A 24,448-nucleotide genomic window follows, 5' to 3' on the forward strand; every position below is an offset into this window, starting at 1 on the left:
AGATTGTGAAATTTATGTGCAGGATTAGGATTTATTAATGCTTTTGGGAAAAAAAAAATTTGGCTTCTTGTTTTATTATGAATATGTTAAAAATGAGAAGAGCAGTAACTGAGTTGTATTACTCAATAATATTTCAAAACCAGACTATAGTGTTTAATGCATGGAAACACACCACCATTGCTAAAACCTGTCTTTCTCGGGACAATTCTACATTCAATACTAATGGCAGGACAGTGTTTGGTCAGAACTTGATTGTGTGAATAAAACCATAGCTTAACTGGAAAGCAAAATTCTTCAGAAAACAGCAAGACTGGTGGTCTTCTGTCACACTTTTTCTACTCGCTGACATTTTCATGGAAGTGGTCTGGTTAGGATTTAGCCAAATATTGTAATGTGGTATTTTAAATGTTGATAGGAAAATTATCTGATTGACTATTTCATGAAAAAAAAGCACAAAACAAGGAAGAGTATTTGTCTGTCAAATCCTAACCCAGCCTGTTGCTTCAAGTCATAAGGAAGGAAATAATATTAATTGCTAAGAAAACAAATACTACACTAATATGGCGCGGCCTGTTAAAGAAACAGCATTCTCCAAATCTTCAGGCTGTGTGTTTCCCTTCACAAAGCAGTTATTCAATATGTAAAGAAATGCTCAGAAAAAGCACAGTGGGTGGTTTATTTTGAATCATTTGGCGGTGATACAGGAAACAATCATCTCCTAGAAACATCCCTTGTAACCAGTCAAATAGCACTAGGACAGATGCTCAGAGCATGCTGTCCCAATTCTGCTGACTGCACCAGAGCTCATACAGCCTACACCAGGTGGCATTCTGCCCAGTGTCTCCACACACTGCCAAAATAATAATCTATTAACTCTGCTTACACATTCCTGTAAATGAGAAGTGCTAACCACCTTTTCTCTCATCTCAGAGAAAACCAGAATTATGCACTCAAGTGTTTCTGCCAGAAAATAAACCCTCTTATCTGGGTTAAATGAAAACCAAATCTCATTTACAAATAAAATAAAAATTAACTTCAGAAATCAAATAAATTGATTCAAAATAAATGCCGATGCATAAGAAACCTACCTGAATAGTAATTAATTACCAAATTAAGATCTGAAATATTAAAAAGAAAAAAAAAAAACACCTCATAGCTAATGCATTTACAAAAAAGTCTGCTATACAATAACAATAAATAAAAAGAATTTAAAAACATGTTCCCTTAAGTGCTGTGTACACCTACTTATGATTCTTTTCCATGGCAAACAATATGCTGTAGATTTTGGTGAAGTAACTTTTTATTTTTGGTTAGCATTTGTACACTGAACATAAATATATATGGAATGTACAAGACAAGTATAGTTTTCCCACAGTATTTTTTTTCCACAGTTACAGAAAAAGTTTTCAATTTATACACCATCGATGTTTTCATAAGCATCATATCTTCAATGGAGGAGCATAGAAGAAAGGAGTATAAAAAAAAATCTGACTGATCTCGTATTGTTCCATCTCCTTCTGCCTCTGAAAACCAGCTGTTTTTCCTTGGTTATTTTTTGCGTAGTCATGCTCTGGTCTGATATGAGGGGAAAAAAAAAGCGTGTAACATTGTGAGGCAGCCTGCACCTTTTATTTAGCTTTTGAGTGCCTAATGGATCCAGTCCTTAAGGCAGTCAGTAAGTACTTCATTCAAATGTCCATACTTCTACATCCTGTATTATGAAATCTTCTTTCTTAGATAAGATGTCATTATTGAAGGTGCTGCAGGAGTTGCTTCGTCCATGATACAGGTCTGCATCTAACCATAAGCCAAATCGTCCACTAAAAAAATACACACCAAATGACAGGTTATATTTAACCAGAGGCTGTAGAGGAGTGCTATGGAGAAAAGTAGGCAATTCTGAGAACAGATGGGATTGAACATGAAGGCTTAACCCTGGCAAAGCACTTGCAAATAAGCTTGCTTTTATTCATACAGGCAGCATACATACATACAAATCGCAGCAAAGCACAAGCATGAGCGCATGAGTGTGCGCATACAGTGCCTTACGTGCTTGGCTTCAGTGCCATCAGCTCCAGGTGCTGCTGGTGAGCAGCCTCTCAAACATGGCTGGAGTCCAGCTGCTGCAAAGCACAGACAGCAGGGAGCTTTCCCCGCTCTAGACATGGTCCCTTCCAGTTTAGGAGGAGAGATGTTTATGCATCCCCAGTGCAAACCATGGCCAGATATTGTACGCGGCAGCCTGCTGTCAGCTTCAGTTAGTTGCACAGTCTTAGCCCCTGATTTCGTATCCACTAGCTTTTGAAATTGAGGACCTGATTAAGCACTATCTGTATCCTAGCTCTTCAGAGCAACAGAATAATGACAGTTTAAAAGCACCATGTGACAAACACTAGATATTGCTGGCAAAACTGCCATTACAGATTATCTTCTAGCAACAAACCTCTTCAGCAAAGAGAAGTGTATCTATCCCAAACATCTGTTTTTTTCCAACCTCCCCCATCCACTAAAGATTACTTGCCCAACATCAGTTGCTATCTTAAAGTGATGGAAATTGCTCTAGGTCTGTAACAGAAATCAGATTGCTGAGATATCTGTCCTACACAGTTTACTAAAATTTTCAGCATTAGTTTTTCCTGCAACTACCATGGTCCTTATCCTCCTTAAGAAAAAGAAAAAAGTTAGCTAGACTACTTGAAAAAGAAGCAAACATTCACTTACCCTCCACCTCCAAGCTCCAGAGAGGTCATGTCTCCATTGATGAAGTAAGTATTCTCCCCACTCCATTTGAATACCTGAGGGTGAAGAAGAACAAAGCTACACGGACTGTGAGGATTCTAGCACTGCAGAAGCCTTTTTTGCTTAAAGTGTTCACTGAGGCAAGTGATCATCTGCTTTCACCAACAGCTGGCGCATCTTTAAAATCACAGAATGCCTTAGGTTGCAGGGGACCTTAGAGATTATCTAGATCCAATCTTTCCTCCCAACTTCCCCCAAAAATGCAGTCTCTATAAAGCTTTCTCATAAATGTTTCAGAAGTGGAATCCAGAAATCTTACATGAGGAAGAGAACACCACCGTACCTTGAAATTTGGACTGAACGTGTAGAGGAATGTTTCACCAGTGCCATAGTAATGGTCACTAAACCTGAAGGGATGTGTAGCGTATGCTCCAAAAATCTGTCAGAATAAAAGGATTAAACTATTTTTGAGAACACAGTAAAATTCAAGAGGAAACAAAAAACACTTTTCAAAATACTTTCTGAGCTGGTGTTTCATGTTAAAAGAACCATGAGCTGAGCAAGTATTCCCACAGATCTTTTCTGTTTTTCAACATAAAGCAAAACAGCAACAGGAATGATGACTCCAGGAGCTGCTGAGTACTAAGTACACCACCATGAAGGTGTTATTTGCAATTTCCATGGCCAATGTTAAAAGGAGTACTCATTGTAATTATGAAAATATGTAGTTTTATTTCTATTAGTGCATACATACTTTCCTGCCTGTAAGTTTAGTTTAAGCAGTACAAAATATAAATAGAATAAAATAAATCAGCAATGTTTTATTGCGGTATGATATCACTTTGCAGTATGATTAGCACTTCCTAAAGACACGTTTATTTTCACTCCAACCCCTGCACTACAAACGCTCCTCACCTCGTTGTCCATATCCTTGATGACAAGGAGAACTGGACTGTCCAGAGATGCCGATTTGCGGTACAGAGTCTTCAGGCTAGTGCCGTGCTCCAGAGTGCTATATGCGAGCTGCCACGGGTAGCCCTGCACTCTTGCAGGCAAGCGCCGGGCAAGCTGGGCAGTGAACAGGGATAAATGGTTAGGCATTCAACCAGTTACATCACAGGTAGCAGAACACCCCACGCTTAGCAGAACTAATAAGGAAATCAGATTATTTTTTTTTCAGTCATACCTGCTCTATGTGCATATTTTCCAGAAGTGCACTGTGATGCTTTAAGACAGGTAAAGCATCATCATCATCTTCTTCTCCATAGTAACTGCAAACACTCTTCCGCCGTTTTGCTTCTTCTACAGTAATGATCTGAAGCAAGAGAACAAGTGTCAAACCTAAAGCACAGTTCCTATGCTGTCAGTCCTCTATGGAAGCAAATTCATTTCAAGCAGTATAGGCATCATCTGCCATACTGCATGAAGCAAAACCACTGTGTGGAATGGTTACATCAAAGCAAAAGCAGCCCACTAATTGGGTAATTCTCAAATGGCGAGGTCTGAGACAGCATGGACAGCACAGTCTGAATGTCTTCAAACCCCCCATGGTCTTCCACTACTGTTGGGTCCTTTGAAATTAAGAAACACTGGTGTGAGCAGGTGACATCACATGGTAATTCTCAGACATGCATGGTCTTGAGTCAAAAGGTGAAAGTGCACTGACTTCTTTCCATGCCATCCCACGCACAGCTTCACTTTACGGAAATTTAAAGGAGGTAGGCACAAGCTTCTTCATTTCCCTCATGCAGTAAGGTTATATATAAATTATTTTTACAGATAGTATCATATGCTATAATTAGTGTATTATTTTCTTAGGAGCTAACGCATAAGAATATGAAAAGGTTCAAAGCTTCACTTCTCCTCTTTTCTAAAACAATCCCCTTCTTCTGTGTGGTGTGTATGTGCGTGTGGCAGGGGGAGGTGTTCTGTTACTGATGTTTTTTTGCTTTAGTATATGCAAACTCAAACAGAAACAATATAGCAAAACTACAAATGTAAATGAACTGAAATAGATTTTGCAGCTGTATCAAGAAAGAGACACACTGAGTACGAATTTGAGCACTCAGTTTACGCAAGTTCTTGAAAATGCTCACTATCAGAAAAGAGTAACTACTCTTTGAAAACTTCTAGTTATTCATTTTCTGAAGAATTTTTTTGGAAAACATACAATATTTTAAAAGGTAAGCCAATACTTCAAATTTAGGCTTGAATTTGAATACTTGTCAAATGAAGCATGGACTCTTCTCCAACAACTACAGGTAGGTCACACTTCCTTTTCTGACAAAGCTGAAAACAAAGCGAGAATACAAGTTCATATATTTAACACCCATCTATAGAAGTGCTCAGCAGCCTACAGCATGCCAAGAGAGACAGAGTATATGCTCTGAGCCACGTGCAGCCTGGGCAGGCAGAGGGAGCTAAAATGGTGCAAAAGGCTGGAGGGAAGCTGCAGACTCTTCGGTACACCTCTGGGCATCTCAGGCACAGTGCTCAGCCAGGTGAGGTGAGAGGAGGCACATTGAACACAGCAGCAGGGCTGTAGTTTAGGGCTCTATGCCACCATGGCAAACAGGAAACAGCGGCAAGGGCGTAGAGATAGGGCTGATGAGAAAGAAAAGGGGAAAGAGGCCCAGCTACAAAAGCTGGGAAACTTTAAATCAGCATCTTTGTATGAGTTTAATGCCAAAGCAGTCTTATCTCAGAAGAGCAATCTCAAAATGTTACTGCACAGCTTCCACACACCCTCCTACAAATGCAGCTTTTGAATACACAGAATACACCGGTTGAGTTTGAACAACTCCCCCAGACTTTCATAACTGCTGCTTCAACTTGCAGGAGCCATCAGGAGCCAAAAAACACCTGGATGTCCTATACACGCCTGCCTCACAGGCAAGAAATTTACTGGACAGACTCCAGGTGGAGTCCCACCACAAAGTGAAGAAGGAACTTTCCATAAAACCCAGGACTTCTGAGGAGCTCTCTGTGTGAAGGATAAAGCCCTAGTGATGCCAGTCATGCCAGCATCTCCAGTGGGAGAGGAGCAAGGCTTCTGCTGTGCTCACTGCCATCTGCCCCATGTCCATCCACAGGCACCTGGAGCAGTGCTGACAGCAGCACCCTAAGTAGGAAGCCAGGAAACTCATGTTCCAGCACCTGCAGTGGGGGGCAGGGCAAAAATCCAGCCTGCAGGATGAATGCTCTGTGCCCCTGCAAAGCCAGGTAGTACAGATATTTCTGCCAGTGGTACTCAAGTGCAGCTGCATCCTGACCTTACAGCCCAGGCTCAGGGGGATCCAGAAACTGGAGGAAATTCTGTTTTAGACATTTTTTCATATATCCAGTTTCAGTGAGGGTTTGAACTGCAAAATTAAACCAATTTAAAAAGAAATAAATGAAAAACACAAAACAATTCCCTTCTCCTCAAACTGTTAAAGGAAAATGTTCTTTATGCTTTTATCCCTGCTCTTTTTGTACCTCTTAAATGTTTTTCTTCCTACCTAGGCCATTATTATTAATATAATATTGTCATAATGTCAAAAAATGCTATAATTAATAGCATTTTTTTTATGCTGAATGAACATCTGTTCATCTTAAGGCAGAAGTACCTGAACTCCTATTACAAATGTTATTCTTTAGACTTTCCAGGAAGGGGGAGAGGGGAGAAGTACCAAATAAACCAACCACCAGCAGGCATCTGTAGCAAAATACAACCAAACTTGCAGACATAGGCAACTGCAGAAAAACTACTAACACTGCAGTAAACTTCAAACCCATTTTTTACAGACGACACAAAACCAAAAACAAATGAAAAGAATCAACAGCTACACAGAAACTCTATCTACAGTATTTTTCAGAGATGTCATGGGAAAAAGAAAACAAGCTACTTGAGGTGTAAATACTCTGTTTTAACATTCATCTGAGAACAGGGTACTTTTCACTAGCACAGAAGTAGTGCTGTATCAGATCCATGCTGTTCAAATAGGAACACAGCTCAACATACCTTCACAAAAGGTTCCTCTTGGTCAGGTTTGGCACAGTAAAGAATCTGAATATTCAGTGGCATCTTTTGCCTTTTCATCATCTATTAAATTAATTTGTAGCATCTACTGTACTTCAGTGCTCCAGTGGCAAGAGTTCCTGCCCACAAGCGTGACAGACAGCCTCTCCCTATGACACACTTTGATAAAATTGCTTATATCCTTCTCCACAATTTCAGTTTCTGTTTCCCCAAAAGGGAGAGTGGTAGTTTCACAATAGTTCATGTCCAAATTTGGACTTTCAATGGATATTTCCTGGCAGACCTACTTTAAGTCTGTGAAGCTTGAATATATTACAAACAAAAAAGACACACCTTAAAACTGTTTCCAGCTCATTCTTCTCCAAATATATATTTAAACAAAATAAAGAGAGAAGTTCTCAGTGTGGCTGGATCTTTCCCACTTCTGCTCTTTGGATCACTGACCCTACTCCTTCATTTTGGATTTGGGAAAAATGCAAAAGCAACTGGCGAATGAAATGAAGTGTGATATAGGACTGCACTCAGCTTTGAGAAAAACAAAGACTGAAAACCTTCCCCCCCCCCCCCCCCCCTTATGCTGCAGTTCACAAAGCACCAGCAGACAACAAAACTTTAAAAATAAAAGCTATTTGTAATCAGGGGTAATTCTGCTACACTTCAAATGACAAGTTCCATTCCCAAGTTCTAATTCTGAACATACTTCAGTTTGAAAGCAGAAATGTTTCAAAAACAGGGCAGTAGAATTTTTTTTATTTTTTTTTAAACAAGTTTAAGACAAATGATCACAACTAAGTTACTTCCCAGTCAGGAAATTATCTATTTGTTGATTTATCACGTATCACAATACAACAAGTGCTTCAGGATTCATAAATATAATTAGGAAAAAAGCACATAAACTTATTTTCCTTAGAAACTAGTTTTGATATGCATGAGACACAGATAATAAAGACAGGAACACCAAGTAGTTAAAACAGACTGCAAAAGTCCCTGGATGAACAAGTCTGACTATAAAACCTATCCATCTTACAACTACTTTTTAAACTTCTACATACAACTCAGAAGTGAAGATCTGTCTGGTATGACAGTATCTCATACTAATCCATTTCAGTGAGCACATAGGAGTCTGTCCTGGTGTTCACAAGTACATGAGCTTTTGGGAGAATTTATTAATAGTATATAAATAGAATATAAATTTAGCAATGCTGACAACATACAGCTGTATAGTTTTGCAAAAGGCTAACATCACATTTGCCAAAATAGGTGCATAGTATGCACTGGTGGCAAATCAGAAAACTGTTTATCTGTTTGCTTGCAGTTTCTGGGAAGAAAAGAAAAAAATACTGAAAGAAGATGAGTACATTTATGTGACCGCTGCAAGTCTTGGAAGAGTTCCTATGTGAAGCAGAAAACATTATAAAAAGAAATGTAAAAATTGTCAAAAGAGCAAGTGCTGAGACTCTTAACAGTGCATGCACAATTGATATATACATAGTTCATGAAGTGGCAGCAAGCACCCACCTCCCAGCTTTTAGTAGTGGGCTCACTGAAGAAGTTGTCTATCATGTCAAGCTCCTCCTTTTCTACCACAACGAAACCTTGCTCTTTGGCATCTTTCCCATATATTTCTGGTGACCACTGAACAAAAAACGTGTACAAGTGATCCACCCTGTAAACAGAAAAGTAAGAAACAACGGTTTTTCAGTGACCCATGAATATGGCAATATCATGTAGTACAGAGATTTCATACGGGGACAGAGAGGGGATAACCACGTGCACTGTGTACTCACGTACTTACACTCTCACACACAGCAGAATCTCCTTCCACCCAATAACACGAAGTACTTCAAGGTTTCTCTGCTTTCCCTCCCTGTCACACATTTTTTCTCCTTTTGCCATACACGCAAAGAAAGCATTATGGAAAGACTAATTGGCTTTCATATTAAAACCATCAACTGTTTGGTATTAGAAACATGTTTCACAGAAGTTAAATCCAAGAGAAAGGAAGAAAAAGAAAAACACTACCATCTCATTTCAATTAGTTTGATCTTCTAAGTAAAACAGGCCATTAAGCATCACCAACAAATTCTACACGGCATTTCTTGCTGACCTCTAAAATTTACAGAGACTAATGACAAAAGAATTCTTCATCCTGTCACAATTATGAAAAGGAGTAGTTACTGACAACTTTGTCAATGATATCAGCAGCATAAGTATATTTTCTTTAAAGAGATGTTGTTTGACAATATCCATAACGAACAGAGGCAAAACATTGTAATTAAATAATTGATTTAGTATATTCCTTTAATCCACGTAACTCTGAAGATTAAAATGAACATACGCAAAACCAAACAGGAATGTGTTATAGTGGACCACTGTCCAAGAAACTGAATGGACAACAGAAATCAAACCCTAATTAAAGAGGGCAGACAGACAAATAATAAATACTTAGGACACTGAATCTTTCTTCAGTTATTCACCAGAGAGATTCCTCTGGCAATTCCTTGATCAATAGAAAAGAATTAAAATCCTGGTGAATCCTAGATACCTTCACTTTATACGTTATCATGTTACTTGCACTTCCAGTATGCAAAATTATCGTAATAAGAATAACCTTAAAACACCTGGATTCCTGCACTTTTGGATTCTGTTCATAAATATAATTCCACAGATTTTTACAGTTGAGTCTATGTTTTTTTGTTCTATGCTTCTACCAGTAAGAGCTACAGTCTGCTGTCAGTTGTAACTGCAGAAACTGATAGTCCTAAAATTGTTGTCTGCTCATGATAGCCACATTAATTCCTAGTTAAAGTAAAATATTTGTGGGGCTTGACTCACTTAGACCTCGTGAAATTTGGCTCCAATTTCCACTACCCTCAGAAAGTATAAAATGTTGACTTTTCAGCTTCATGTCCCAATCATGAAAAAGGGAACAAATTAGTTTTTTCTCTACTTTGCACATTCACACAACATTGCCATAGTGTATGGCTACTAGATGACATAGTTGAATTTAAGTTTTTTGTTATCAAAAGAACTGTATCTGTGAAACATTTTAAAAGAATACAACAACATGCAGTTCTACCCAGCACTACTTTCTATGGCATCAACAGCCTCCTGTTGCCACAAATAAGCAACAAAGCTAACATCAATATAAAAAGTTAAAAGTTCAGCTGTTGTTCATAACTCTGCAGCAAGAGAGAGGGATCAAGGTAGTAATGCACAATGAATCAGCCTTCAAGATTACTCTAGCCAGTAATTGCTGGAAGAGGCTAAAGAGGGTCACACTCCACAGCGTTAAGGGTTCCCCCTTTTTTGTGAGAAGCCATGTGACTGCTTACAAGCTTGCATAGATCTAAAACTTGTGAACTGTGGAACATATTTCTGAAAGTTGCCTCATCTAATTTTAGATAAGATCTTTTCCCCTAATTGCATTTTTCCCACATCAGTAGCTGACACAGTATGCCCCATTCCTCTCAGCTTGCTTCACAGATGCTTCAGAAAGAGCAGTATGATAATCTTCTCACTAACTAATTTGAGTTTTAATTGGAAGAGACTTTTAGCTCAAGCACTGTGTATTTTATGTACAGTAGCCTAGTCTAAAGCTAACCTACTTAATTCCTACAAATCCCTACATAAGAACAATAAAACTAGAAGCTGCTGTTATCTGGCCAAGACCAATCTGAAAGTACTTTCATGTAGATGGGCAGAGGAGAGCAGTATGGTCTTTATCTCAGAAACACAGAACAAATTTAAGTCATAAGGCACCACTGGCGAACATCTCGTCTACCTTCTGCTCAAAGTAGAGCCAATTCCCAAGTTTGTGCAGACTGCTCATCTGCAGTGTTGAAAATCTCCAACAGATTCCACAGCCTCTCTGTGCAATTTCTTCCACATACAAACAATGCCATGTATTTTTTTTTCCCTCTTGCATCTAATCAGAATTTTCCCCGATGCATGCAGCATGTCATCTGCAAAGGGTTTGGATAAATCTTTTAAAAAAGAGAATAATGACTTTCAAACTGCTTACTATGTTCTTCCATTATGCGGGCCAGCAAGAAGTAAAGCACTCATTACCTCAAAGAAGATACTGGCTGATTTATGTTGAGTTTGTTCTCAATTTCTTCATCTCCTTTTCTGTAGAACCACTCCCCAGGTCATCTGTCCCCAGATTCCCAGAGAGGCTGTTCTACCCGCTGCATACAACCTTGTATTTGAACTTCCAGACATTTCTGTCAGCCCACTGCACCTGCTTGTTGAGGTCCCTCTGAACAGCAGCTCTGCTCTCCAATGTACGAACACTGCCCAGGTTTGGTGTCACCCTCCAAAGTGATAAGGATGTATTCTATCCCCTCGTCTTCATCAAGGATGCAGACATTAAATGGGATTAATTGCTAAGGAATACCACTCATACTTGATTACCATTTAGATTAGCTATAAACTCTGAGTAGAACAGTCCAATTTTTCACCTATCTTGTTTTCTATCTAGAACTATCTGTCTAGACTTCTTTTCTCTAGTTTAATCGTAACGATACTATAGGAGGCTGTAGTGAAACCCTTACTGAGGGCATGGTTAACACCACCTCTCGTTATCTCTTCGTTCACAAAGCTTAATGTCTCAACACAGTAAAGCTACATGGTTTGTCTTTGGCAAATTTATAACAGCTGTTTCCGATCACTTCTTGACCTCCACATGCCTGGAAATGGCTTCCATCAGGACTTGCATCATAATGGCTCCAGGGGCTGAAATGAAGCCAACTGGCCCACGCTCTCAGAGATTCTTCTTGATTTTTATGAAGATAGTTGCAGTAATTATCTTTCCAGTTATTAGGGATCTTTCCCAATTATCATTACCTTTCAAAGGAAGACAGAAAGCAGCCTTGCAATAATATCAACCAGCTGCCTAGTATACTCAAGAGTATTTCCTGTCAGGCCCCATGGTCCTGTATAAGCTCAGTTTCTTTAAGTAATCTATAAATAAGTTTTCCTTCACATGGGCAAATGCTAAGTAAATCCAGACACTCCAGATTTAAGAAGCAACAACATGAAATACACTGCAGAACTGAGGTAATTCTGAAAGGAAATGCAGAGCATCCTTCATGACATTATGGCCAAAAAGAACTGAAAACAATTTTTAAATTGAAATATCATTGCTTGAGAAACTCTCTTACAGCCAACCTGACAGCTGCAAAAGAATGTATCCCCAGATGTCAGTAGCTGTTTTGGTGATTGCATGCTTATGACTGCATCATGTACTAATAGAAAAAAAATAAAAAATAAAAAAAAATAAAGCAAACTATTTGGAAAGGACCAACAGCTGTAACCTGAAGTTAATAATTAAAAAAAATATATGTCTGGAAATCAAATAAAAAATGAAAAATGAAACCCCAATTAAAGAAAGGGGGGAAAAATTGGGAAAAAACACCCTTGGCTGCATATAAGTTAAAAGGAAACTGAATAATCTTACAAATATATTTGTGGTATTGAATACATACAGGAACAAACGTAAAACAAAAAGTTTACAGTGAAGAATATGAACTCAGTAGAAAACTCATTTTAGTGATCAGAACAGCAAATCTAGAAGTATTAGAGATTTTTAAGTGCTTCATGGAGAAGCCTGATTCCTAAAAATTGTATTGGCCATACTCTTAATAAGAGTAATGCATTAAAGTACCAGTAGTCATCTGAAAGAGGAAAATACAACTGCTATCTGAAAGTTTTCAATAATGGTGATGATGAAATACTTCATGTTTGTATAGCAGTTAAGAACTATATTAAATTGAAGATATCTCAGTGAGTTGGTTTTAAGTTATCCCTACACATGTACTCTATGTCTAAAAGCTTTAAGAGCTGGGAAATAAGTCTGAGTAGGTAATGACAACTTCAGTAAAACCTAAAATACTGGGGCAGCTCTCAAAGACTGGGAGAAAACTAGCATTGAGTGAATAAAAATGTACAAGAACACTGGTAGTGAAATGTTATTGCTATGTCCTCAATATAATGGAATAGCTGAAATATCCCTTCATTAATCAGAATGGGAATCTCACAACTAAACAATTTAGATGAGATCCATGTTTTGGTGACAGGGATTAGACAGGTAGCACTACTATATGCTTAGGCATTCATAAGATTTCCAATATAACAAAAAGACAATAATCTATAAGAATCAAGGAGGCAGGAAGCAAAGACAAAAAATGAATTTTTAAAAAATGAAATGAGGCTCAAACCCTACAGAGGCAAGGTCTTGCACCTGGGTTGTTGCAACTCACACTGTCAATACAAGGTGGAAGATGAAAGGATTGAGTGCAGCCCTGCTGAAAAGATCTGAGGGTACTCGTGGAGGGGAAGCTGAACAAGAGCCAGCAACGTACCCTTGCAGCCCACAAAGCCAACCACATCCTGGGCTGCATCAAAACAAGTGTGGCCAGCAGGTTTGAGGGAGGTGATCCTGCTCCTCTACTCTGCTCTGGTGAGGCCTCATCTGGAGTACTGCATCCAGATGTGGAGTCCTCAGTACAGGAGAGACACAGATCTGTTGGAGTGCGTCCAGAGGAGGACCACAAAAATGATCCAAGAGATGGAACACCCCTCCTGCAAGGACAGGCTGAGAGAGCTGGGGCTTCTCAGCCTGGAGAAGAGAAGGTTTTGGGGAGACCCAACAGCTGCCTTTCAGTATTTAAAGAGAGGCTGTGAGAAAGAAGGGGACAGACTCTTTAGCAGAGTCTGTGGTGACAGGACAAGGGGAAATGGCTTCAAGCTTAAAGAGGATAGATTTAGGATGAATATTAGGAAGACTTTCTTTTTCCACCCCCAGTAAGGGTCATGAGACGCTGGAACAGGCTGCCCAGAGATGTGGTGGGATAACCCACCCCTGGAGGCATTAAAGATCTGGGACTGAGCATCCTGATCTAGCTATAGCTGTCCTTGTTCATTGCAGGGGAGCTGGACTAGATGATCTTTAAGGGTCCCTTCCAACTCAAACGATTCTAATAAGATTTAAAAGACTTACTACTTGCCTGAGGAGCTTTACAATGCTAAAATGAGGAAATCATTTGTTAGGATGCAAGTTTGTAAAGGAAGAAATTCCATGTAGCCATTGTTGTCCCAGCACAATACATCTTCCTTTGGAAGAGCTTGAGGAAATCTCTGAGTTACCAAATTACTCACCTGCCACTGCTGCTCAAAATCTAGTAAGCTAGAAAAATATACATGCATTTAAATACCCATTTAAATAAACCATAAGAGCACACACTTACCCTCTAACACCATAAGCTACACCCATTGCAAGACTTCTCAGCAAAAGAATCGATCTCCTCATTACTGTCCAAAAGCACAAGTGAGTGCCTCCCTGCTCAGAGGAACAGTTAATGTGATGAGAAGCTGCCTGAGTCTAGGTAATCTTTATGTAAGGCAGCCAGAGATTTCCATCTCCCACATTACGTGCTAAGGCAAATGACTCTGTGATTAAGCAAAGCTGCAGAGAGTAGTCCTAGAGTCACTGATAAATGCAGTGATGTTGCTCAGGGTCATGAGTGACACTGGACTGTTCTCAGTGCCCTGTGAAGCCATGTATCAGAGTAGAACTAGAACAGCAAGCAAAAGAAAAACAAGATTTAAGATTTTCTAATACCCTTTATGAAGGATACCAGCTTAACATTTTTCTGTGTATTAATGTTTCGGGAAGTTGTCATAAAACACAAAGAAAAGCAAACTGACACAATTACCTTGTGTGTCCCTCACCCTCTACCACACAGCTTTATCATAAGCCTGCCAAGGACATGAAAGCCACAGACTGTTTACACAAGGAGCAGCAACTCTGCTGGGAACAGCAGATTATGGAGCTCAGGGTGAAAATAGAGCCATTTTCACAACTGATTACAGAAGCCATTTTAACAGCAAACAGTAAGAGGTCATAGAAAAACACAATAAAATGAAAATCAGAGGATTTAACTTAAGCAGTGGATACTGATATGCACACTGATTTCTTCACAATCTCTTTTTTTTTTGTTTTTAAATTCCTACAAAATACTAAGACACTGCACAAGCTACAGCAACCATAGTAAACAGAAAATATTTTATTTATGTTGCTTCAAGGCCAGTAAGACAAGAAAGGAATTTTGTGATACTTTCATACATAACTATACTCTGCATACAGAATTGTATTTATTACGTTATTTTGATATATTGTATCAAAAATACATTGCAGATCTGTCCCAAGTGATCTATTCTTCATGATTCTCTGAAGATGCAACACCAAGTACACACTATGCAATACTAGCACAAGCCGTGCCATGAGTGAACAGGAAGCCCTATTTTGCTTTAGGATGCATCTGAGACTTTAAAGAAAACACGAACTTGTTAGGCAAACATATCTCCTGCATTAAAATGATGGAGTGAATCTCTTAATTTTTGTCCTAAGTTCAGTGCAACCTTTTAAGCACCAATGTGGTGTTAAAACAGCCATGTGTAAAAAGCACAAGAATGACTCAATCTTAATGCTTTCACCATTAATTTTGCAGATCCAAGCAGCAGGTTTGACAGTAAAGATTTGTCTTTTCAGCCAACATGGCCAAATACTGCAGCAGCTCACTCCAGAAATGACTTTAACTGTTCTGAAGACTGATGTATAAACCAATTATCAATGTTTATATATGAATTAGATCCCCTCAATAACCTGAAAATTTCTGCTTATAAAATGACAAATAAAGATGCCATTTTCAAAGTGTGTGTTAAGAAGTTTAAAATTTAGCTTTTACAGAGGACAAAAGATTACATTAGTCCAGCTTTCAACATTAGACAAACTATCTCCAAAGCAATAACTGACCTTGTATTATATTACAGCACCCCTTCAACTCCTTGAAGTAGTTACAATCCAAACTAGAATTTTCTAAACCCACACATCTGAAATCCCTAATGAGCTGAGTACCAGCAGATAGCAAGCAAGCCCAAAGCTACCTTCAGCAACACTCCTGAGGGCCACATTCCAGGCTGGATTAAACCTCTCCCCCTTCTCCCTGTATCAGCAACTTCCACACTACTGGTCTGCTTAAAACACTCATTTCTAATATATATGAAATAAACACTTAAATTAATATACATTCTACAAATCTGAAAATATTCAGAAAAATTATTTAAAAAGAAAAATTGACTGCATATCACAATTCTGATTCTTTTTTCCTAGCATCTAATTCACCAGAAGTGTGATCACTGATTTTCCTCTGTTGGTTCAGCAGACCTGAGAGCTGTTCTGTCTTCCTTCTAGCTAGAGGAAAACTAGCAATTTGATTCCCCATAGTCAAGGAAAAATGATCTATATGGAAGATCACAGGCCTTAACTTCTTTTTTCCCTACAGTACTACTTGTTTTACATAAGGGCACATGGAGCACTCAAGGGGACTTAGTCACAAAAAGATGTTTTATTTTATGCCTCTGAAGGTAGAAACAGTCACACCCATTTAGTTAGAGTGGAAAAGAGAGAAACTTCTATGTCCTTCGCTGACATGAAGTACCTATTTTTAACACTGGCACTTCAGTGCATTCCTTGACCCCTGCAAGTGCTCCATTGCTCTTCATTTCCTCCAAAACCCAGATGATCCCCAGGTGCTTTTATCATGAGCATGTATACTACTACCCTTTCCAACCTTCACATGGCACTCGATGCCCTCTTTCTCACTGGGAACACATTCCTTTATATCTCTGGCATGCAATAAAATGAGGATACCTCCCTCCCCGTTTCAGAATTCTTGCTGCATTTTATACCGTAGACCACAAAGGGAAAGTCAAATTCAACTCCAGAAAGCATTACACCTTTAAAAATTAAGATGCAGATGTGTTTTCATACTACATGCTGCAGCTTACCTTTCCCGGGGAACAGCAAACCAGTACTCTGGTTGCTTTATCTTTTTACTGTACTGTTGAGACACGCTGGTGCTCTGAGACACAAAAGACTTTCTCATGGGTTTGCCTACTTTAATGCACAGAAACATTGGAGGAGTCTTGCTCTTCTCCTCTTTTGAAGGAAGCATATCTGAACAAGAGACAGAAGAGATGAGCTGTTTACAAGACAGTACAACTACTACAGTTCATAAAATATCGGCACAGAGATCGATAACCTTGTACAAAAGAAGACTACAAATTATCATGCATTGAATTAAACCCAATGTGTCATTTAATAGCCAAACTGCTTTAATAAATCCCTGCTCATTCTAAAGTGTGGGTTATTTATTTCCATTTTCTCAGGACCGTATCCTCCTCAGTTGTAGAGCTGAGTACAGAAGCACTGTAAATTAAATCATTGAGATGATTGGACTGGGTATAAACTGTGACACGAAGCAAGGAAGGGGGGACAGTGGAAGAGAAGACCTTGACTACCTCTGTCACCATAGCCAGCCCAACAAACCTCACCACAGGCAAAGGGTAATGCAGTTGCTGGCTTGTCTCTGGCTAGATCCCTCATTCCTATCCCAGTGTTTGAATGAGTCCAGGAAACCAATCCCACCAGAGTGTAACTTCACACACACCAAGCCCAATCAGATCTTCAGTCATAGTGGTCAGATAGCCATATCAAAATCTTTTGTCTGCGTGGGACAGGTAAAGTGTAATAGTTGCTTAAATTCCTTAAATTGCCTATTTGACAAAATAAAAAAAAGTTGTTTATTTAATGATAACCTCAACCACTCTGACGTTGTTACAGTCATTTTAGGAATATACATACAGCCATCTTCTGTTGTTTTTTGGTGATAAGAACAATCACCAAGTACAACTGCTGAGACACAGGGAAAAGAAAAATTATTTTAAGAGCAACTGTTTTTAAAATAAAGACTTCCACTTGAATTGTCCTCCGCTATCTCATACAAATCAAGGAATTATGCCCATTAGCTCATTAAACTAAAACTCTGGGATGGCCTCATGCTCAGATGACCTGAGTAGAAGTAGAAATAGCAATCTGTTAACATGCTACTTAAAGTAAGATTTCATTTTGTTTTTCAAATTTTATTCACAATAAGTTAGTCAATAATTAAAACAAAAGGATCAGTAAGACAGTAATTGCTGAATATGGAACGAGCACCTCATTAAACTAGAAACTTAGTGAGCCTGAAGGTACATTTTTTCTTCTAAATATCATCAAATATAAAATTATAATATACAACAGTAAAAAAAAAGAGACCAAGCATTATATATACAAAGAGGAAATTCAGAGCAGAAGCATATCAATGCAAAGGTTACCGTCATAATGCTGTCCAAGTCTCAGAGGAAACAAGGATAACCAGAGACCTACCTTCAATTGGCACTTGAATTTTCTGCAGCAGCCACAGTCTGACCTCTGATTGATTGTCTAACTGTGTTTCTTGACAGGTCTTGTCTATAGCTGGTACTAATGAAGAGTCCAGAGACTCTTTGAGATCCTTTTCCTCTGCTGCTGCTGCGCTGCCTTCTAATGAAGGTGCTTTCCTTCCAACACAGCAGGAATCAAGCTCCATACTTTTAACTGTATGGACTTCATCAGCTTGGGACTTGGAACAGCTAAGTGTAAGGTCTATACCAATTGCTTTATTGTTTTCACCTTTCTGGATTTCAGCCTTGTGCAAGTCTTCAGATGACTGAGACCCACTCCCATCTTTATTGAGATAAAATTCTATAAGTTTATCTTTCTCTAGCTCTTTCTTAGTGTCCAATGCAGTCTCCACCTTACCTGTTGGGGAACTGACACATTTGTTTACTTCTGGAATAACATCTTGTTTTTCACATAGCTCTAAGTCTAAATCAGCTTTAGGTTCAACACTGTCCTTTTTTTCCAAGGAATCAACTGTGAAGTGCTCCTGGACTTCTGTAGTGGGTTTGGTTACCTGCTGCTTCGTTCTCCCCAACTCCCTGGGGTCAGCCAACAAGCCTTCCATTAATGAGATTTTCCTGTCCAACCCTCTATCCATAGGAGATGGCACCTTTTCCAGATCAATGAAATCATCCCCTCTTCCTCCTGAAAAGGAGTCCTCTTTGGTTCTGATGTCTGTAACGTTTTTTTCTTCAGAAAGCTCTTTGACATGTGGATCTGCAGCAAACTTTTCCAAATGTTCAGCGGCAGTGATATTATTATAAGATTCCAGTGACTTTGATTTAATTGAGCCCGTACTCTCAGATGACTGAAGAACTTCAAAATCAGCAGACTTTTCTTTATCTGAAGGATTTATCTGTTTGGCACCTGGAACATTGGGTGAATCACCATTCTGTTGCCTCTTTTCCTTGCTAAGGGACTTGAATTTGCTGAAAGGATTGATATCTTTCTCAGAGGAAAGGTCTTCCCATTCTCCTGGCCTGTACAGAGGACAAAGATCCTTTGGTATGTCACTGCCAGGTAAAATGATGGATGTACATAGGATGTTAAAAGCAAAATGGAAACAGAAAAAAAAAATAATGAAAAAAAATGAATAATATATCAACTTAAGTTTTGAAACTCAACTAAAAATTACTTTCTCCAAAATAAACGTACACCAGTAGAAATGAATGAGTTTAAAGAAAAAAAAATGTGGAAAGGAAAATACCAAACTAAAATGCGAAGAACACTTTGCAGACTATGTGACAGGTGAAGAAATGGCACACATACTAAAAATGTACAAGTTATCAGAAACTCGGTAACCAAAAAAACTGGACATGTATTTAGCTACTGGAATTTCATTTATCATACTAGCATTATTACTTTCCACACTAGACAACTGTCAGGCTCTGCTCATTGGTAGTTCAATGTTTTTCATGCTTCCCAAGTCAGTAAAAATGCATTTTTGAGAAGAAAGCAAATCACAGATAAGATACATGCTGTTTAAATATGCTTTCCACAAACATAACTGGCAACAGTTCATTTTTTTTTTTCTTTTATCCAGCACTAAGTTATATTATTTGAATGCAGACTCCCACAGATTTATTTTTAATGCCCATTTTACAATGGAAAATTCTTAAAACCAGCAGACAACAGCAAACTGCATAAGCTCCGTCTTACTGCTAAAAAGTCTGAGGTGAATGAGAATAGAAGATTTTCATCACTCAGAAGTTACTTAGTAGGCAATCTGGTAATGAAGATAAAACAAGCACCTAGAAAATTTTTCTTAAGCCAAGAAAATGGAGAAACATAGATGAATTTCACTTAGGAAGTAAATATTGCCCATAAGGACAAAATTTTGCTTAGAAAAAATTCAGCAGTGGTTACACTACACGTAAATTAAACTAACATCTTCTCCATGCCCAGAAGTCTGTTATGTGTTGCAAATTCTAACTACCAAAACTCCTCTGAATTGGTTATGAACTGGAAATGTTCTACAAATTAATATTTTTACAAGTCCTGTAAGAGACACTTAAGGTGTTATCTTCAAAAGTTATAACCAGCCCTCTCAGAAGTATCCCAATAACACATCAAATGGTGCAAAAATCGAACTCTTTTCAATTCTGCTGAAATATTCCTACAGACCAGACAGTGCAAGAGCCCAACCATGGCACAACACCAATGCTTTAATTAATATTTTTTTAACTGGTCTTCTTTGCACTGGCATTCTCACACTCACAACCCATTTCTCTTTACTGCCACTGAAGTCTAAGAAGTAAACAGAAGTACGTACATGAATCATTCATTTGCTGGCATTTTTCTCCCAGTTTGTCTTATTCTGCTGCATTAAACCTCCCCCCCACCTCCTTTCCATGACTGTTACGGAAAATTTAATAAAATAAGTTCAGGAAAGAACACTTCTTACGATGGCAATGCATCTTTAATTTTCATGTGAGAGATGTCATTGTAGAGAGCTATAGAGACAACCTCCTCCATGGGGCAGATTAGCCCATATTCTTCACAGCCATTCTCAATTACCAGAGGATCAGATTTATGCGGATCAAACATGATGTTGTTTGGAGTTACTATCATGACTCCTCCAACTACACCCTAAAGTAGAAGAACAAAGAGTTAGCATACCAAATATAATTAACTTATCATAACTTCCAAGGTTTTTGACTGCTAGTTTAAAAAAAATAAATAAATTCAGCCAAACAAAAAACCTCTCTCCTGCCTTTTTTATACCCCTGTCATGCAGTGTTTGATAACAAAACATTTTTCCAATTGCATCGAGTCAGACATCATAAGCAGAGTAAAGAAGAAGATTTCTTAGTGACATTCAAGTTCATGTCTGTTAAGGAAGAGCACCTGAACAATTCAACTTTCAGCGTTGACTGCTACAAGCTGGAGTTCAGACTATTAACAAGCCTCAGACAAAACAGAACTTTAAAAACAAACAAACAAATTAATCTGAGCTACAGCCAGTCTCATACAGCATATGTATTTATATGAAACTAGCATACCTGAAGGCAGTCTTCATCATGGAAATGTCAAGGTTACTGTGCTAAGCTGAATTCCAAATCTTCTTGATCTGGAATTCCAAAAGGTACATGCAGAAAGCTTCTACACATAAATACCTATTATGAAGTCACTTCTTCCCTGGTACCACCGATCCAAGCATATTTTGTACAATTGTAGAAGATGCATTTAATTTGCTAAAACATGACCTAGCCACCGATTTGATAAAAGACTGCATCAGTAACCATCCAGCATTCAACCTCTGACACATGACCATGTTTCAAACTGTCACACATTCCACTACTTTGACTGCAAATGGCTGTTTCAGTCCCAGGGCCAAAAAACAGTATGTGTCCTTTGCACTTAGCAAATGCAACAGTATTGCCCTAATTTACGTGTAAGAAATCAAGTAGCCCTCCACTACTTTCTACAAAATAGAAGACTACAGAAATTGCTGAGTGATTAAATACAGTCCACATCCACTTCAGGCAAAAAGAAATAAAAAATGTGAAGTGTAAAACTATTCTTAGAAAAGTCATGCGATTAGATTAGAACTGCCAGAATTATCAATTTCAGAGAACCTGAAAATGCAAACATGCAGACACATCTACCTGAAATTGGAGTCAGCGACAGCAGGTATAGAAAGTAGACAGCTAAACTATTGCAGCCTTGAGAGTAGGAGCAAGATACTGCACAAACGTTATGCCCTCTTTCCCAAAATGGCCGCTGTAAAATTCAGAGTTGCAATCCCAGTTGTGTTCGTAGCAAGAACACGTAAGTCACCAGAATGGCTCCAAGGAAAAGAAAGAAAAGATCTTGTGCAATATTAACCTTTTTATTAGAGTAAGTGGAGAATCAACCTGGTCACATTTGGAAACACTGATCTGGAAGGAGTTAAAATTTAGCTTAAAGTTGTAAACAAGATAGACAAGCGTTTATCTCTTATGAAGCTGTTGCACAACTTGATGCAACTGGACAACTAATCCTGACTCGTCTGAGCTCTGAAATGTAGTTTTCTGTGTCTAACAGTACATTCTGAAGCAGATATTTCTGGTCAAGGCATGATACAGGAATGAAGGTGGTTAGCAGAGCTGCTTCTCCATAAAGTGGTTATTGTAACAGATGCAAAACAGGAAAGAAGAAAATCATATCACATATTGCCATGACAGCAATAAACACAGCAGTGACAGATAAAGCCACTGCAACATTACATTCTTTACAAACATACAGTAATGCCTGGCTCTCACAGTACTCATCTCTCACTTGAACACACAGATTTTGCATTCAAAGAATCTTAAAAAAAAAAAAAAAAAAAAAAAAACACGTCACCAGAGTCCAAGTTCTACATACCTTACCATCTGTGAAGTAACGACAATTCATTTTTAAAAATTTGACAACCACAGGCTCATCCTCTTCTGAAGTGGAAGACAAGACTCTCTCAACCGGTTTGAAGGCCTTTCTTGCCAAATCAGCATCCTTAAAAAAGAAAAAGCTTAGTGCAGAACAACAGGACCAACATTATCTACTTTTATACTTCAAGCAACTAAAAAAAAAAAGGAAAAAAAATCAAACTTAACCAACATTTTTTGTTGTTCTTTTGTTTTTATTAAAAGGAAGAAAACTGGTGATCATGCATGCGTAGATACATGCACACGCATAATGCTGTATGTCGTAAGGAAGAAAAATCTTACATTATAAAAAACTCTTCCAAATAACAGGCAAGAAACTCAAAAGTCAGGTCAAGTAAGTCTACTGTGTTTAGTGAGGTATTCTCATTAGGAGAGGGCTAGTCCTGCTACCCCATCCATGCTGAAGATTTCCACACACAGTGCATCCCACTGGCACTGGTATGATTCCCATGTAGAAGGCACAGAGGAGTAGGACTAAAGTTAAACACAGTGATTCACTCCAAGCTTCTCTCCATTTTCTCTCTTAAGTAGTTATGAATTTGAAACTGTCTAATTGCTTTATTATCAGCAGATGAACAGCTCATTCCCTGAAAACACTAATTACAACCACCCTGCCAAGTAAAATGAAAGTTCAGCTACACCAAGGCCTTTCAGCAAGATTAAATCCAGTGGTCTTGTCTTATATGGGTGCAATCATAGTACACTTGCTAGCAAGAAATTGACTTCTCTGGCAAACTAGTACTTCCATGCAGAGATCCCCATGCAGGATTAAGGTTGTAGAACAGAGCAGAAGGACTGCAGAGCAGTACAGAAATTTCCAGGGTGAAACAGTAAATACTTCTCCACATCCAACTTTCCATTCTTTAGAAACCACAAACTATTTCCAACTGCTCTGATGCTCCAGGCCCAAGTGATCTTGTACTTGATTTATCTGTTCAGACAGAACCCTTAATTTTGATTATTGTAAAGCTGTAAAATTTGTACCGCAGCACATTAAAATATTACTTAACACTATTTAATAACAGTAATCAATAACACTATGCATGAGGTCAGAATTGTAACTTCAAAAAACAGCTATTTACACACTCCTGAATCTCAGCTTTAGTAAATGTTTTGTGAACATAAGACTAGTGTGAACCAACATCTGACTTACAGGGAGTTTATCATATTCGGCATCTGATGATGAAGGAGAAATGGGAGCACCAGGACTGAAAGAAGGCAGCCTGGAAACACTTGTCTCTGGTACAAAGAGAATCTAAATACAAAAACATTAAGACTGGTTTTAAAAAATTATTCGCTACAAATACAACGCTCTACTAGAAGGACAACTCAATATCAATTGTTCATGATTGCAATACACTCAACTACTTCAAATTCCAAAATCTCTCCACATTAGTGGTGATGGTGGAGTATGTGCAGTCTAATTACAGAATCTAGTTCTGCCTTTTGTTTTGCAGAGCAAGCTAGAAAGTAACACATTTTCTCCATGCAAAGAGGATCTTTTTTCCCTCCAAAACTATAGTTCCATGTTCTCCTGCTACGATTACAAACACAAAACTAGCAGCTGAAAAATTGTGTAAGGTGTTGAGAAACAAAATCATTTAGCTTAATCCCAGCTTTTGTCTTTTTGGTATTGCTATTTCTTTGTGACTCAGTTTTCCCATCTGCAGATCAGGATACTTCGGAGTTCTGCTCTTCAGGAGCCATGTATTAGCCTTCACATTTGCATTTCTTTTAGTTGACTCTCTCAAAAGCAGTCTATTTATTTCCCACTTTACGGGAGACTGACTCATCTCCAAAATAATGGCGAAGAGCCATTTCAATGATTGTGTCTAAGTCTCTAATTCTTCAATGCATCATATAATATAATTTACCTAGCCTTTCCATGAATTCTATTCTCTTACAACAGCTCCATTCTCTTCTTGAGCTTCAGAGTTCTCTTAAAGCTTTAGTGAC

General features: G+C 38.4%; 1 protein-coding gene across 1 annotated transcript in view; it reads right to left on the reverse strand.

Annotated features, from left to right (window-relative positions):
- Nucleotides 1-1,684: 1,684 nt before the first annotated feature.
- Nucleotides 1,685-24,448, reverse strand: part of NCOA7 (nuclear receptor coactivator 7) — a gene marked incomplete at both ends in the record, with an annotated part of 66,459 nt that continues 43,695 nt past the window's right edge. The window contains 11 exons of the mRNA XM_079550890.1: nucleotides 1,685-1,820; nucleotides 2,722-2,795; nucleotides 3,083-3,178; nucleotides 3,655-3,807; nucleotides 3,926-4,054; nucleotides 8,279-8,426; nucleotides 16,613-16,781; nucleotides 18,033-19,099; nucleotides 20,491-20,675; nucleotides 22,434-22,559; nucleotides 23,646-23,747. Coding sequence (XP_079407016.1) covers nucleotides 1,685-1,820; nucleotides 2,722-2,795; nucleotides 3,083-3,178; nucleotides 3,655-3,807; nucleotides 3,926-4,054; nucleotides 8,279-8,426; nucleotides 16,613-16,781; nucleotides 18,033-19,099; nucleotides 20,491-20,675; nucleotides 22,434-22,559; nucleotides 23,646-23,747 — 2,385 coding nt within the window. The remainder of the gene's footprint in view (nucleotides 1,821-2,721; nucleotides 2,796-3,082; nucleotides 3,179-3,654; nucleotides 3,808-3,925; nucleotides 4,055-8,278; nucleotides 8,427-16,612; nucleotides 16,782-18,032; nucleotides 19,100-20,490; nucleotides 20,676-22,433; nucleotides 22,560-23,645; nucleotides 23,748-24,448) is intronic.

This window comes from Tetrao urogallus (genome assembly GCF_951394365.1).
Source record: "Tetrao urogallus genome assembly, chromosome: 2".
In the NCBI taxonomy this organism is placed as follows: domain Eukaryota; kingdom Metazoa; phylum Chordata; class Aves; order Galliformes; family Phasianidae; genus Tetrao; species Tetrao urogallus.